General features: G+C 46.4%; 1 protein-coding gene across 1 annotated transcript in view; it reads right to left on the reverse strand.

Annotated features, from left to right (window-relative positions):
* Positions 1-15,487, reverse strand: part of TBC1D31 (TBC1 domain family member 31) — a 670,562-nt gene that overhangs the window by 108,493 nt on the left and 546,582 nt on the right. Inside the window, exon 17 of the mRNA XM_078686822.1 lies at positions 4,643-4,735. Within this exon, the coding sequence (XP_078542948.1) occupies positions 4,643-4,735 (93 nt within the window). The remainder of the gene's footprint in view (positions 1-4,642; positions 4,736-15,487) is intronic.

Below are 15,487 nucleotides of genomic sequence, written 5' to 3' on the forward strand. Positions count from 1 at the left end.
TCCTCCTCCGTTTTTCTACCTTTAGATAATTGTAGTTAGTTGGGGGTGACAGGCACACTGCGAGTTGGGGATGTGCATTTGCTACATGAAGGGTGCAGGGTGGGGGGTTGGGGGTTTGGGTGTGGGGGGTTTTTGTGTGTTGGTTTGTTTGTTTTGTATGACCAGGGATTGCTATGGGTGCCTTCGGATCTGTTCTTCATTGGTATGCTGTATGGCTTCTGTTAGACAGGGTCTGGGGTTCTCTATCCTCAGCTGGAATGTGAATGGATTGGGTGATAAGATAAAGCGCACTATGGTGAGTCAGTTAATTAGGCGGCACTTGCCAGACGTAGTATTGCTGCAGGAAACGCATCTCATGGGAAGGCGATGTATGCTTGTTGCACACGCTGGTTTCACGTCTGGCTCTAGGGGTGTGGGCATCTTAGTGAAGAACTCCTTTCCCTTTACGGTCCGATCGACTTGGGCTGATAACCGTGGCCGTTATGTTGGCATGTCGGGGCTCTGGGAGGGTAGGCCTATCATCTTTGTGTCTATTTATTTCCCCCCAGCGCTGCAGGTTGACACGTTTCGTGACTTGGGCCGGATGTTCCTCACTTTACCCGTCAGCACCATGGTGTGAATGAACCATGGTGCTGACGGGTAACACAAGAACACAAGACTCCGACACGTGACGGTGCGAAGGCACAGCACGCCAACACACAGAGTAGGATCTATGAGCATGGGGACAAGGCAGGGAAGTTGATTGCTTTGCTGGAAAAGGGTGACTGGGGGTCCCGGTGTGTGCCGGAGCTGCATATTGCGGGCTCCGGGGCCACATCGGATCCTCAGTTGATAGTTGAGGAGTTTGCTCGATATTATGAGGAGGTGTATTCCTCGGCTGGCACTTTTACTGAGGTAGATAACGCTGACATGATACAGGATATACCGATGCCTGCCTTATCGGATGATCATAGGAAATTGTTGGACTCTGCCCTCACGGAGGATGAGGTAGCGATGGCTATTAGAGGGGTCCATTCTGGCAGGGCTTCTGGCCCTAATGTCGAAATTGATGCTTCCTTGGTATGACGGGGGTATTGGTCTGCCTAATATCCGGAAATATTACTGGGCGTCCCTGTTGGCACCTATCAACCATGCTATTTACGGCTCACCGGTCGATCCGGGTAATGCGATGGACCGTGGTCAAGTGCCGGGGGGGGAGAGTACACCCGGGTATTATATGCGAAGCGCGGTCGTTTCCCGCTGGTAGGGCCTCCCTCGATCTCCACGAGGGTGTGGCATGAGGCCAACAGGGACCTTAAGTGGGCTGGGCGCTTGACACTGTGCACTCCGTTGTGGAGTTCTGAGATGTTGGGGATGTTCTGGAAAACGAAGAGGTTTGATCGTTGGGACCTGATCGTTATAACGCAGGTGCGTGATGTGTGGGGTAAGGGCAGACTGCTGACGTTTGAGAAGCTGCAGGCTAAATATCAGCTGAATGAGACTGAATGGTTTCGATACCTTCAGGTAAGTCATGCCTTGTGTGCTGTTTTCCCCAGGGGCGAGACACCGCCGGTGGCCTGCCCGCTTGAGGATCGAGTGCTTGATGGCCATGTGCCCACTAAGGCGATTTCCTTAACATACAGCAAGCTGGTCAATCACACCGAGGACCCCTTGGTGCTGTTGCGCGGACAGTGGGTCGCCGATGGCTTTGTTCTTGATGAGGAGGATTGGAGGGAGGCGGTGTCGTCCCCTAAGGAAGTGGCGGTCCCCATGAGACTTCGATTGGTTCAACTTCGGATTTTGCACTGCTCCTACATCACGGGTCCGGGATTGCTGAGGATGGGTTTGGCTGGGTCTGCTGACTGTCGGAGGGGGTGTGGGCTGCCTGGGACGTTCCTGCACATTCTGTGGGAGTGTGAAAGGGTTCTTGACTTCTGGGCCAAGCTGCATTCGAAGAGGAGTGAAGAATGGGGAGTGAGGGTCGAGATGGAGGCGAGGAGATGCCTGTTGAACGTGTGGGAGCCTACGGACCTGCCGAGACATGGTAAGGTCTGGGTGGCTCTCACTTGTATGGTTGCTAAGCGGAATATAGCACAGCTTTGGGGTGCTTCTCTGGCACCTCGGGTTGGGAAATGGATGGATGACCTTGACTGGTGTATGTTTCGTGAGAAGTCGGTGTATGTGTCCAGGGGGCGACCCCGCAAATGGGTCAAGATCTGGGGAACCTGGAATGCCTACCGAGGCGATATCTATGAACCACCGGAATTGGATCCTGCCAGTGTGGACCAAGAGGATGCCTAGGCCCGTTTTCTTCTTTTAATTGATTGCTATTGCCTTTGGAAGCCTGCATTTCTATATTTGTAACAGTGGTCGACCGATGCTCTCTGGTCGATGTTTGTATATGTATTGTTTGTTTCTTTTTGTTAATAAAAAGAATTAAGAAATATATATATATGTCAAAATGCCACTAAGAAAATATAATGACACTAAATCACCTTGAATCCAGTTGATGAGAATCCTAGAACCAAACAGAAATGGGTCCTAAGCTTCAGACGTTCTAGGGTACAATACAAATGTGTTAGATAAATGTTGATAATCTGACTCAAAATTGATGGACGGAATGCAGAACAAATCAAAACATTCACCCCAGTCAAGAGATATGGGTTAAATCCTTCATTCTTTTGCTCACCATGCCACCCCAGTTTAGACCTGGTCATATGCAAATCAGTCTTGACCCTGTGCCTCATGGGAACAGTCCAGCCCGAACTGCCAAGCCAGGTCCTCCCTGGACCGGAAATAAGCGTCCTATTAAAGGCTTTCGGAGGTTTCACCCCTCATCGGCAAGGATAGCTTGAATACAGTGGCACAGTGAGCCCGGGGCCCATGTCTGGGCATACCTAATGCGAGAAAGCAAAAGACACACAATTGATGAACGTAATCTGACAGCACATTGGTTTTCTGTCTTGGACAATACATTTTCTGGCAGCCAAAGAACTATCCATATTGCTAGAAGATCTCGCCTCAAGGTAAGCCAGGTGGAGCCCCAGTGTTGAACGTGTAGCTGGTCCATTGACCAGCAGTGATATTGTGAGGCTGGAGCTATTAGGATGGCTGCGAGACCTGTGTTCTTAAATTTCTGGATACCTCTCAGGATAAAGAGTGCCAGAGGTAAGCCACAGAGGAATTTCCATAAACAATTAATACAAAACAGGTTTTAAAGGAATCCATTATGTGAGGCTCTTGCATTTGATCCATAGTGCATCGCCAGGTCTCCGACGGGCCCCAGGCTGCAAAATGGAGTAGAGAACTGCCTGGTTGAGATACTAATCACTAGGTGTGAACATGCATCTGGGTCTGTTAGACCTGGCCTTTTTGCAGGGTCACCCCATGATTGTTGCCTTCTGTTGCTGAGCTCGTTTCGGTTTCCATTAGGACTCTTTGCACTTTCTCGTTGCTAACTAGTTGTAAAGGGCTGTGCTCTCTCTCTCTCTAAAACATTGTACAGTTGGCATCTACCGGATTGGTACATTTCATTTACTTGTAAGTTCCCAGTAGATGATACTATGTACCCAGAGCTTGTAAATTAAATATTAGTAGGCCTGCAGCACTCATTGTGCCACCTGCTAAAGTAGTCTTTCAGAAAATGTCTCAGGTCTGCCACTGCAGCCTGTAGGGCAGTTTTAAGATGCCATTTCAACTTGGCAAATTAACTCTCTAGGTCCAGTTTCTAGAACAGTTAAATGGAATGAATACACTTGGATGAAAACAAAGCTTTTAAACCTACAGTGAGAACCCTAAATTCAAAATGTGACGAAGTACCATCGGTGAGCTGGATGAGATTAGGTTTGAGATAATGTTATCAGGCAATTAACTAAATAAGAAGAGGAGTGTATATTGTGGAACTACAAGATGACTACCACAGGCCCACTATATTTTCTTTTTGCTCATCTGGATGTGGATAAAGACTGCATATTCATTAGGCTCATATTGTATAAAACCTATGGGCTCAGTAGGTAGGCACATGAAAGTAAGAGTAGGCATGTCCAAAGATCTTAACCAGTTGTTGTGTTGTGTTTCTGTGCTGAGGACTTTGCAGCTCAAACTCGGTCACACTAATGTTCAGCATCATAAGCATCGTTTTTAAGCAACTACTGTTGGATATTCCATCTTCTCCTTCTCTGTTTGGATCTGCGAAGGTTTTATTACAGATTTAGCATGGATCTGTTGCCAACAGTTCAGAGAAACTGTTCCACATCTGCAAGAATCATTGAATAGCATTCCGTACCTTGTATACAACACCTCTGTATGGTATTATCACATCACACTACCATCTTGCACTAATAGCTATGTACTTTTTGAAGCACTGTATTCAACTTGTTGGAAAAGTTACTATTCACCACTGTTTTCTACACGAAATTTGAAGAAAACAGTTATTTTCTCTTTGTTCTTCTCGGCACTCAAGCACTTAAAGCAATCGAAAAGACAAATGTCGCCGATCAATTTCTAGTTGTACAGAGTATATTTAAATACAGTACAAGTAGATTCTTAAAATGGAAGCGTTCACAAGACTTACACTAGCATGAATTATAATGATACAAATTTAGTATTTCAGAAATATTTCAAAATCATAAAGCTCAAAGGTTTGAAAATCATAATTGCTAACCTGTTCGAAAAATCGCCTTTGTGCTTCAAGTTCCAGCTCTCTGACTTCTATATCTTGAACTACAGCTGCAGTTTCCTGTTCACGCATACGCATCTAGAAGATAAACAGGCACAGTACAAACAGTGTAGTAGCAATTCGGATTAAATCAAGTGTTGAAAGAAATGGACAGTGCATAATACATTTTGAAATTAGAAAAGGCCAAAAATACCTTATTACAGAAAATTAGGCGAAAGAGCCTTATTTATTTTCAGCAGGATTTAGACTTTTATTTTTAAATGTTAAGGTTTTCCATACTCCACTTTCAACTGAATTCTCATGGACATTTACATAGCATAGATTACAAATCACTGTACCAAATGAAATAATGGATGTTATTTGAAGTTTATAAGGCCCATGGTTGGTTTGCAGTGCAGCGTAAATTAGGTGACTTTTCTAGACTAACCTTTAAAGTTGCTCAGTGTAAAATAACTTAGATTAAACAGTTTCTTGCACTTTAATTCATTAGTGCCAATGCTAATATTTGAAGGCTGATTCTCCGTTTGCTTGATATTCCTGCCTGTGGGATTTCCTAGAAAACATTCAAGTAAAAGAAGAAAAATCATTTCTGAAAAAATATAGACTTGTTAGTTTGTAGTCTCCGTTCTTTGCCCAGCCTTGCAAAATGGCCGCCAGAGGTACCCTCTCGCAGATAACACGTTATTCCCTAGAACTGCTAGGAAAAATGCTTGCCAGACACCGAAGTCATCTCTTACTAAGCCGAAACAGACGGGGCACTTCTGGCTTATGTATTGACCAGGGTCAATGTTGTAAAAACCTTTAACTTGAGAGCTTAAAGGCAATGGCCCATTTGGTCTGAATACTCGTTACCTGGCAGATCACTTACTTGCAATAGAGGTCAAGGAAGAAACGCAAGAGGATAACACATCAATAGTTGGAAAGAAGGTACAAAATGTGCAGGTTTCTTCAAGTGAAACTTTGCCAATACTTTCTGCAAACAAGTAGGTTTCATTCTCAAGCTCATTGTACTACTAGAGAAAATAGCATGAGTTAAGTCTGTAGCCAAAGCCTGAATGTCACGCTAACATTTGTTGCTAAATTTACTGCAATCAGAAGGTGGTTAAGATTTAGATATTTAACAATACAGTTAAAAAAAAGTCTCGAATGGTGAAGTCATCAACTGTGCTCGTACTTTGTCAAAGGGCCACAGCACAGAAATTTAAGGTTCTACAGGCAGTGTCTTCACCAAACCTTTTAAGGGGATCATAAACAATAAAAGCTCCTGATCAAGGCAGAGTTAACCTTTTGGATTAGATAGCTGCAAACACTCATTTCCTGGCTGCAATGCAAGCTCAAATACCACCAATAACAGGATCAATGGTTACTGTTCCTCCAGTTCCAGAGTATCAACCACCTGCTGGAACAAAAACGTTTCATAGTTGTATATCTAGCCCCTACAGCCCGAAAATCATAACCTCTCAGAATCCTAACACATTTGGGAAGGAAACAAGGGCAACTTGTAAGGATTCTCTTGTCGGAGGAAAAAGAGATACTTCTTCCTTACCCTCCTTGTAGAGTTCTCTGAATCCGTATAGTATCACAAGACTAATACTGCATGACTCAGAATCCACTTAGTGAGTTCCATAAATCCACAACATCGTCAAACAACTTTTGGGTAAAAGTGCCACAACCGCCAAAGTCAGCTCAGAGCATCCACCTGGACCTTGGTAGCCCATTTTAGATGAGCAGCATACATGACTGTCTGATGCAGACCAAACAGCCACACTACTTAGCATGGTGCATGACAGGTGTATTATATTTAAGTTTTAACACTTGCCTCCTCCATACCAGAGGGAAGAACATAGTAAGTGCCTGACTACTTTAAAGGTTTTAACTGAGCTGTCTCACCCTGTCCGACAAAGGTCCACACACATAAAGAACTGTCAGGTAAGGATACTATGCTATTAATGATGCATCTAATACCGCCTGAATTTGAGGGTTAGAAGAATAAATGTCAGACCTTCCAATAGATTTAAATAAGTTCATAAATAGGACAAATAGTTATGTTAACCACCTAGACTGACAACTTAGTCAGGGCCAACTGAAGAGGCCTTATATTCCAATAGATTACACAACATCAGGAGGTATATAAACATCTAGACGTAAGCTGCTTAAGCTCAAATTGAAATTAAAAGCAGGAATCACAACCATTACGTACAGGGTAATGTCTGGATGCAGAATTTTTTTTTTAAAAGAAGTGTTCATCATGACTCAAATTCTGTGACCTCTGGTTTAAGAGATGATCTTCATTATGGTAAAACTCTAGTTCGTATAAAAGAGTTAGTTTTTTCAGACAATTGAGCAACACAGGTATATAAAGTCCTTTGATATTTTAGATCAGTTGGGGGGAGTGATCATCTACATATGAGATGAATAATCCAACTTTCATGTAGGATCACCGCTCAGTCTACCAGCCCTACCTGCAAACCTCCACTTCTCCTCTATACAGATCTATCATATACCATTAAATAAGAGATTTGGGGGTCACATTTAAAAACCCGAAAGGCAGATGTTTACAGGACAAAATGCGCATCTTAGCAACTATGAGAACTCATTAAAGCAGTTTAAATAGGCTGTCTGTTAAGTGAAGTGGGAGGAAGATGTGCCAATCCAGGCCTTGTTCTGGAGCACGCCAAAAGAAGGCCTGAATTGACATATCTGTTATATCTGTTTAAATACATGTGAAATGACAAACAAACGAACCAAAATGACGAGCAACTGAATTGTTGGAGGATAAGGAATAAAGCCATTTTGAAACATGTTCGTATTATATTTGTGAGAATCATGGATAACGCTGTGCGTCTGTCAAAGGAGTGAAACTCCGCTCCAGTTTTTTGAGATTTCTACAAGTGTGTGGTATCAGGGTAGATCACGCTGTCCAGGTTGCACGCAAAAAAGTTTAAATCATTGAAATGTTTACTTGAAAGGGGATTACACAGTGAAATTGGTGTGCACTTGATCACTCATGTTTGGAACAAAAGATTAACAATGCCATCAAGAATAAGGATCAAAGTAATTTTGGAAACTAGTAGTTGATGGTTTTACAACACCAAGACACCACACTATCTCCCTGATCTGAAAGAGCCTGTTAGTTATAGATTCCTTATCTTAAGGACTAGATCCAGAGAATTTTTTCTTAGCAGTACCCCTGCGTGTCGGTAGGTGGCATCAGTCAACTCTGTGTCCAGCGTCGTGTTCACCGGGATGGCGTCTCATGTCTATTTAGACACAGCCCCTGCGAGTTGACGCCAGTTCTTCCTTTCTCAGCCCCAGCCTAGTCCAGATCCGGAAAGAGATTCCCCTTTAGTCGCTTTTTGACTAAGCTTTTTTTTTACTTTCTTTTTGAGCCTTCGGCTCCTGGTGCGCGAGGGATGTCCCATTGTTGGACCTGCATCAAGCCCTGCGAGGCCTGTCACAAACTGATGTCTGTGACAGACCCACACCTCGTGTGCCTCTGGTGCCTGGAGCGTGACCACGATCCAAAATCGTGCTCCGACTGCCGGGCCATGAATCCAAAGTCTTTACGGGAGTGGTCCTGAAAGCTATTGGAGGCCTGGCAGTCGGCTCTGCGTTGTTCCCGGTCTCGATACACATAGCAGAGCCTCCATATCAGGCAGTCACTTATGCTGCTCATCTAAACTGAGCCACCAAGGTCCAGGTGGGTGCTCTGAACTACCTTTGGAGGTTGTGGTACATGCTTCGGTGGTCCGCCTGGTTGAGGACGTCTGGCTTTTCGGGGGATGACTAGTCAACTTTGCTGGCATGCCTTGTGATGGCGTTACCTTTCTGGTGTCAAAGCAGACTCAGAGCTAGAACGCATTAAGGATTCCCAGCTACGGCCAGATCCTTGGGCCTTGCAGGGTCGTCCCGTCTACCACAGTCTGCTTTTCTCCCCTTTCGTGGCTACAAAAGGGGTACCCCACCACTTCCAGCCCAGTGCAGCCACTGGTTCCCGAAAGCTGCCCAGCCTCTGCGTAGCCGCAGACGCAGGATCCATCGACAAGGGTCTGGGAGCCAGCGGCGGGCCAGTCCACCTTTTCTCCCCATGCATCCTCCTCCAAGTCTTCCTAGTCCGACCTTTCAGGGTCACCAATAGCCAGTGGGCAGCAGGATTTGCCATTACCTCACCCACTGGCAAAACATCACGTCGGACAGGTGGGTTTCGCAAATAGTCTGAACGGGCTACTCCCTCCCCTTCAAGACTAGGGGAGAGACCGTCTTTCGATTGCATGTCGGAGGATCATTTGGCTCTTCTCCACCAGGAAGTCTCAGCTTTCTTGGCCAAGGGAGCTATTGAGAGGGTTACTACACCGTAAGTAGGTTGTGGTTGTTATTCCTGATACTTTCTGGTGCCCAAGAAGGACAAAGCCCTGCATCTTATTTTAGACCTTAGGGCCCTCAACCGCTTCCTCGGGAAGGAGAAGTTCAAAATGCAAACCTTGGCACAGGTCCCGACTGCCCTCGACCCTGGAGACTGGATGGTGGAGCTGGACTTGCAGGACGCCTATTTTCACCACATCCCGCTCTGCCAGCTCACAGGCACTACCTACGGTTCACGGTAGGCAACGAGCATTTTCATTTCACTGTGCTCCCCTTTGGCCTTACCAGTGCCCCTCAGGTGTTCATGAAGGTGATCGTCTAATTTCGTCTGCGCAGATCAGGTGTTCGTCTTCCCCTATCACAATAACTGGCTGTTAAAGGCTGGCGCACCCCAGGCTGTCGTCTCCCACCTCCAGGCTACGGCAGATCTGCATTTGCTGGGGTTCACTATTAACTTGCCAAAGTCACACCTGACTCCCTCTCAGATGCTCCCTTTCATCGGAGCTGTTCTGGACACAGTGCAGTTTTGGCCTATCCTCCCGAGCAGCGAGTCTGGACTATTCGGGCTATGATACCGATATTTCAGACTCTTTGCCGGATTTCTGTGAGAATGACCCTTAGGCTGCTGGGCCTCATTGCCTCCTGCTGGTGGATAATGCCAGATGGCATAGGGGGGCTCTGCAGTGGGTACTGAAATTCCAGTGGGCGCAGCCTCAGGGTAATCTTTCCAACTATATCCAGATCTCGTAGGGAACTGCGCAACAACTGCAGTGCTGGCTAACAAACCATGCTTGGGTCAGCGGCAGATCCCTCTGCCTTCCCCAACCAAAAGTCACAGTAGTGACAGATGCGTCACTCCTGGGATGGGGCGGCTATCTGGGAGAGGCAGAGATCAGAGGCATCTGGTCTCCGGCAGATTCCGGGCTCCATATCAACCTTCTGGAGCTCCAGGCAATCCGCCTGCCACTGAAGGCATTCCTTACCTCTCTAAATGGGAAGGTGGTGCAGGTGTTCACGGACAACACCACCACCATGTGGTACTGCAATGAACAGTGCAGGGGGGGTCGTGGATCTTATGTCAAAAGGCTCTTCGTCTCTGGACATGGCTGGAACATCAGGGCATGGCCTTGGTCGTTCAACACCTGGCAGGTTCTCTGAACGCCAGGGTAGACAAACTCAGCCGCTAGTGCCTGGTAGATCACGAATGGCGCCTTCACTCAGAGGTGTGCAAGGTCTCTTTCAGCAGTGGGGAGAGCATTGGTTGGATCTATTTGCCACCAAAGAGAATGCACAATGTCAGCAATTCTGCACATTGGAATTTCCAAAGCAGCACTCGCTCGGCAGCTCTTTTCGCCGCGAGTGGAACTGTGGCCTACTGTACGCCTTTCTGCATGTACCACTTCTGCCCAGAGTGCTGAAGAAGATCAAGCACAACCGGGCCCAAGTTATTCTTGTGGCTCCAGTCTGGACACGAAGAGTCGGGTACCCAGAGCTCCTGATCATGGCCATCGATCCTCCACTCAAACGGCCTCTTCAGGAGGATCTTCTGTCGCAGCAGCAGGGGAGGGTTCTTGACCCGAACCTGTCCAGCCTCCATTTCCTTGCATGGAGATTGAGTGGCAACAGTTGACAGCTTCTGACCTTCCATCCAAAGTCTGCAATGTTATCTTGGCAGCCAGGCGTCCATCCGCGAAAATAGTATACGCCCGTCGATGGAATAAGTTTGTGGCACGGTGAACAGCAAAGGCTATAGATCCCCTTTCTGCCCCTCTTTCAGAGGTCCTTTTGTAAATACTTTCTTTGGCCCAGCAGAGCTCTTCCCTGGGCACTCTTAAGGGCTTTCTTGCGGCCATCTCTGCTTTCCTTCGGCTGCCAGATCATCCATCTTTGTTCAAGTCCCCTATTGCAAATAGGTTCTTTAAGGACATTACTCATCTCTTCCCTTCAGCTCCCTTCGTAATGCCCCAGTGGGACTTGAACCTTGTCTTAACTTATCTCATGTGTGCTCCCTTCCAGCCTCTTCACAACTGTCCTCTCAGGCTTCTCACTCTGAAGACAGCTTTCCTTGTTGCCATCACCTCTGCTCGCAAAGTGAGTGAGCTCTTTTCTCTAAGCCCCCTTTCTTCTCTGTGCATCCGGACAAAGTGGTGCTTAGGACGAGACCATTGTTCCTTCCAATAGTGGTTACACCTTTTCAAATTGGACAAACCACTACTTTGCCCACCTTTTTCCCACCTACACACCCTTCCAATGAGGAAGAGAGACTCCACCATCTGGACCCTAAAGGGTCTACTTTCCTTCTACGTGACTGCACAAACGATTTCGGGTGGATGATCAACTCTTCGTTGAGTACGTAGGTGCCAAGAAAGGTCGGGCTGTTCAAAAGCTTGCCATCTCTAGATGGGTGTACTTTGTATTAAAGTCTGTTACGCTTTGGCGAAAAAGGAACCTCCAGTGGAGCTACAAGCTTATTCCACCAGACCTACATCTGCCACCACTGCTCTTGCATGCAGAGTTCCACTCCCTGGCATCTGTCAGGCAGCCACATGGGCATCCTTGCATACATTCCCCAAACATTACTGCCTGGACAGCCAAGTCCGAAGGGACGGCTATTTTATCCTTTCAGTCCTCCAGGACTTTCTGGTGTAAGATTGGTTCGCAGACCCTCCTCCGGGGTTGGTATTACTGGGGAATCTATTCTAAGGTAAGAAATCTATAACTACTACAGTCTTTTTCAGATTAACAAGTTACTTACCTTTGGTAATGATGTATCTGTAAGAGACATCTTATCCCGGTGAACGCGACGCCAACGGCGGACACGGATCGACCGATGCCACCTACCGATGCGCAGGGGTAGTGGTAAGAAAAAATTCTCTGGATCCAGTCTGATGCCTGGAGGTAATTCTAAGGTAAGGAATCTATAACTATCATATGTCTCTTACAGATACATAGTTACCAAAGGTAAGTAACTTGTTCATCACAAACTCCCTGAGAGAATAATATCTAGACAAACTGTCTACGGCATCACTTGTGTTGACACAAAGTTTTGAAAACTTGGATTTGCATTTTATGGACTTCGATTAGGTAGGGAACAGTCCAAAGAAATTAAGGAGGCCGTCTATACGACTAAGTTGAGTAAAGTGGCCAGACCTGATCACAATCCAAATGTGGTTTACAAGAAAGGGCCAGAAATATAGTCAAATTTTTTATGTCGACATTTTAATCACATACAAAAAGCAGTTAGCACTGAATTCATTTGGCACGATTCCTTAATAACTCAGTTTTAAAAAAACAGAAACAGATCGTCCAGCAACAGAACTCTTTATCTCTTTGCTTCATTCATCATCCAAAATATCCGCCCACCTTTTGCTGCAAGAATTTGAGAACTAGGTACCAACTAGTTCCCTCATACCCAAGGTTCAAGCAGAGTTAAGACCAGGACAGTTCACATCACAACTTTGAACTGAATTACATTAAATGCACAGCTGTCTACAAAGGAAGTTTGTTGATGTTAAATCAGTCTCTGATGCAGTGGACCAAGGACTCCACTGAGCCAAGTTTGAATATCGCAAGTGGCATACTCAAACTCTTAATTGCACTTCACACAAGCACCTAGGCACAAGTTACAGTAGGACCTTGGAGTACACAGGCTGCTCGGGCCACAACACACAACTGTTTTAAACAGGGGTGTGTGCTGTCACCACTTCCATTTTCCTTGTTTGTAGATGATCTACCTTCCTCCATGAGGAAAGCTATTTTTTATCCACCTGTAATAAAACTGTTGACCAGTGTTATATTTGGGGGTCTCTAGTTGGCACAGGTAGGTACCAGTGACAAATAGGGACCATTGAGTCTAGTAAGGGGGTACACTCCTAAAATAACCCCTGCTCACCCCCTTGGTAGCTTGGCACGGGCAGACAGGCTTATCTCAGAGGCAGTGTGTAAAGCATTTGTGACCACATACAGTAATCAAGTGCCAGCACTACAGATGGACCCCACACAGGTTTTATATCTAAAATAAGTATTCTTTATATAGACTTAACACAAGACCACAAACGACAAAAATCCACAGTACTGTACTTAAAATGGTAGTTTTAGATTAGTTCTGTTCAGTTCTTAAAAATGCGACACTTTAAGTCAATGTACCTTACGATGCGTGACGCTTCCACAACAAAAGTGTTGCAGCGATAGAAATGCGGCAAAGTTCCGGTGCAAAGACAAAGACGTGAAGATCTTCCAGATGCGGCACGCTTCTCCGATGTTGCGAGAAGTCTCGGCTCTATGCGTCAGCTGCAGCGGCGACACCCTTGTTCAGAGATGCGACGATGGCGGCGACACTCTTCTCCCTCGATGCGAGACGCTTCCGCTCGATGCGGAAACTGCAGCTGCGACACCCTTGTTCAGAGATGCGACAACAGCGGCTCCGACGGCGGCACGCTTCTCCATGGATGCAGGAGCTTTTCTTGATGCGGTGCAATGCGTCAGCTACAGCGGCGTCATCCTTGTTCAGAAATGCGACGGCAGCGGCTGCGACCCGCCTCTTCTTCGGTGCGAGATGCTTCTCTCGATGCGGTGCAATGCGTCAGCTACAGCGGCGACATCCTTGTTCAGAAATGCGACGGCAGCGGCTGCGACGGTGACATGCTTCTTCCTCTTGAGTCGCGCTTCCAGCTCCTTGCGACACGCAGTCCCTCAGAAGGCCAAAAACAGTAGCAGCCACTTCCAAAGAACTCTTGGGGAGCTGAGGGTTGAAGTCGGCTGTCCCTGAGACTTCAGCAGGAGGCAAGCTCTTCTTTCAAGCCCTTGGAGATCCTTACAAGTTGAAATAAAGTACACAGAGTTCCTTTCTCCTTCCTTTGGCAGTCAGGCAACCACTGCAGGCCAATAACCCAAGCAGCACTTCAGCCTAGGGATAGTCTCTCCTCAGTTTCTACAGGTTCCTCTCCTCAGTAAAGGTTTCTTCTTGTTGGTCCAAAAGTGATCTAATTTCTTGGGATCAGGGTCTCAATATTTATACCCCAACATCCTTTGTCCTCTGAGGGCAGAGGGGCCTTTACCCAGTCCAAACCAGTTCTGGAGCACTCTGTCCCTCACCACCCCTTGTTGTAAACTCTGTTTACATGACTCCTTCTTTCATTTCACAGTGCAGGGCAGAAACATCAGACGCCCCACAGGAGGTGGAGCCAGCATTGTGGAGGAAAAGCACAGCCCTGGAGCACCTTGTTGACATGATTCCTTCTCTCCTTTCAAAATGCAGGGCAGAGACATCAGACGCACCACAGGGGGTGGAGCCTGCACTGTGGGGGGCAGGCACAGTCCTATTCAGGTCCCAGGTGCAATTCCTCCATCCCATCTAGATGCAGATCTCTCTATTCACCACTGGGCTGACTCAGCCCTGTCACTCAAACTCCAGACAAGGAATACACATCCTAGCAGAGGCCGGCTTAGCTAGTTAGGCAAGAAAATACCTACTTTCTAAAAGTGGTATTTTCAAACACAGAATGTTAAAATCAACTTTACTAAAAGCTGTGTTTTTCATTCTGAGTTCAGGCATACTAAACTCGAATTTCTACCATGTTCCCTGAGTCAGTTAGGATTATAAGATGTAATAATCTAAATGCCCATTCTGGCCTATGGAGAACAGATAGCCTTACAATAGTGAAAAACGAAAATGGCTGTAATTCACTATGAGGACATGCCGCACACACCAGGGCATGTCCTACCTTATACTTACAATGCACCTTGCCCTTGGGCCTACCATAGGGGTGTCTGATATGAAGAAAAGGGAAGGTTTAGGGACTGGCAAGTGGGTGCGCGTGCTCAATCAACATGGCAGTACAGGACTGCACATAGGCTCTGTAATGGCAGACCTTAGACATGCTTTTATAGGCTGCTTCTGTGGGTGACACAACCAGTGCTGCAAGCCCACTAGCAGCATTTGGTTTACAAGCCCTGGGCACACTTAGTGCACTGTACTAGGGTCTGACAGGTAAACCAAACCAGTCAATCATGGAATCACCAATTCATACATTAATTTATATTAGGGAAAGCATATGCACTTTAGCACTGATCAGCAGTGGTAAAGTGCCCAGAGTCATAAAATAACCAACAGCAGGTCAGAAAAAATATAGGAAGAAGGCAAAAAGTTCAGGGATGACACTGCAAAAAGGGCTAAGTCCAACAACCAGTAAATGCTTTATCATATAGTGATGATTTGGTAATTTTTGATTGCACGTCCATAAAGTTGCAAATACAGTGGCATTCCCTGGAAAATGATCATAAAATTGATTAATTATTAATACAACCTAATACAAAGTAATGCAGCAAGGGAAGAAGCCCCTTGACCTTGCTGGTAGGTCGCTCCCCCACCACACAGCTCCACCTGTGTGCCATGACGCTGCTGCTGTAGAAGTTGAGGATCTCCTCCACCCGCAGGCTACCACCTGCGCCTCATTCCTGGTGGCCAGT

The sequence above is a fragment of the Lissotriton helveticus genome, chromosome 4_1 (genome assembly GCF_964261635.1).
Source record: "Lissotriton helveticus chromosome 4_1, aLisHel1.1, whole genome shotgun sequence".
Taxonomy (NCBI): Eukaryota; Metazoa; Chordata; class Amphibia; order Caudata; family Salamandridae; genus Lissotriton; species Lissotriton helveticus.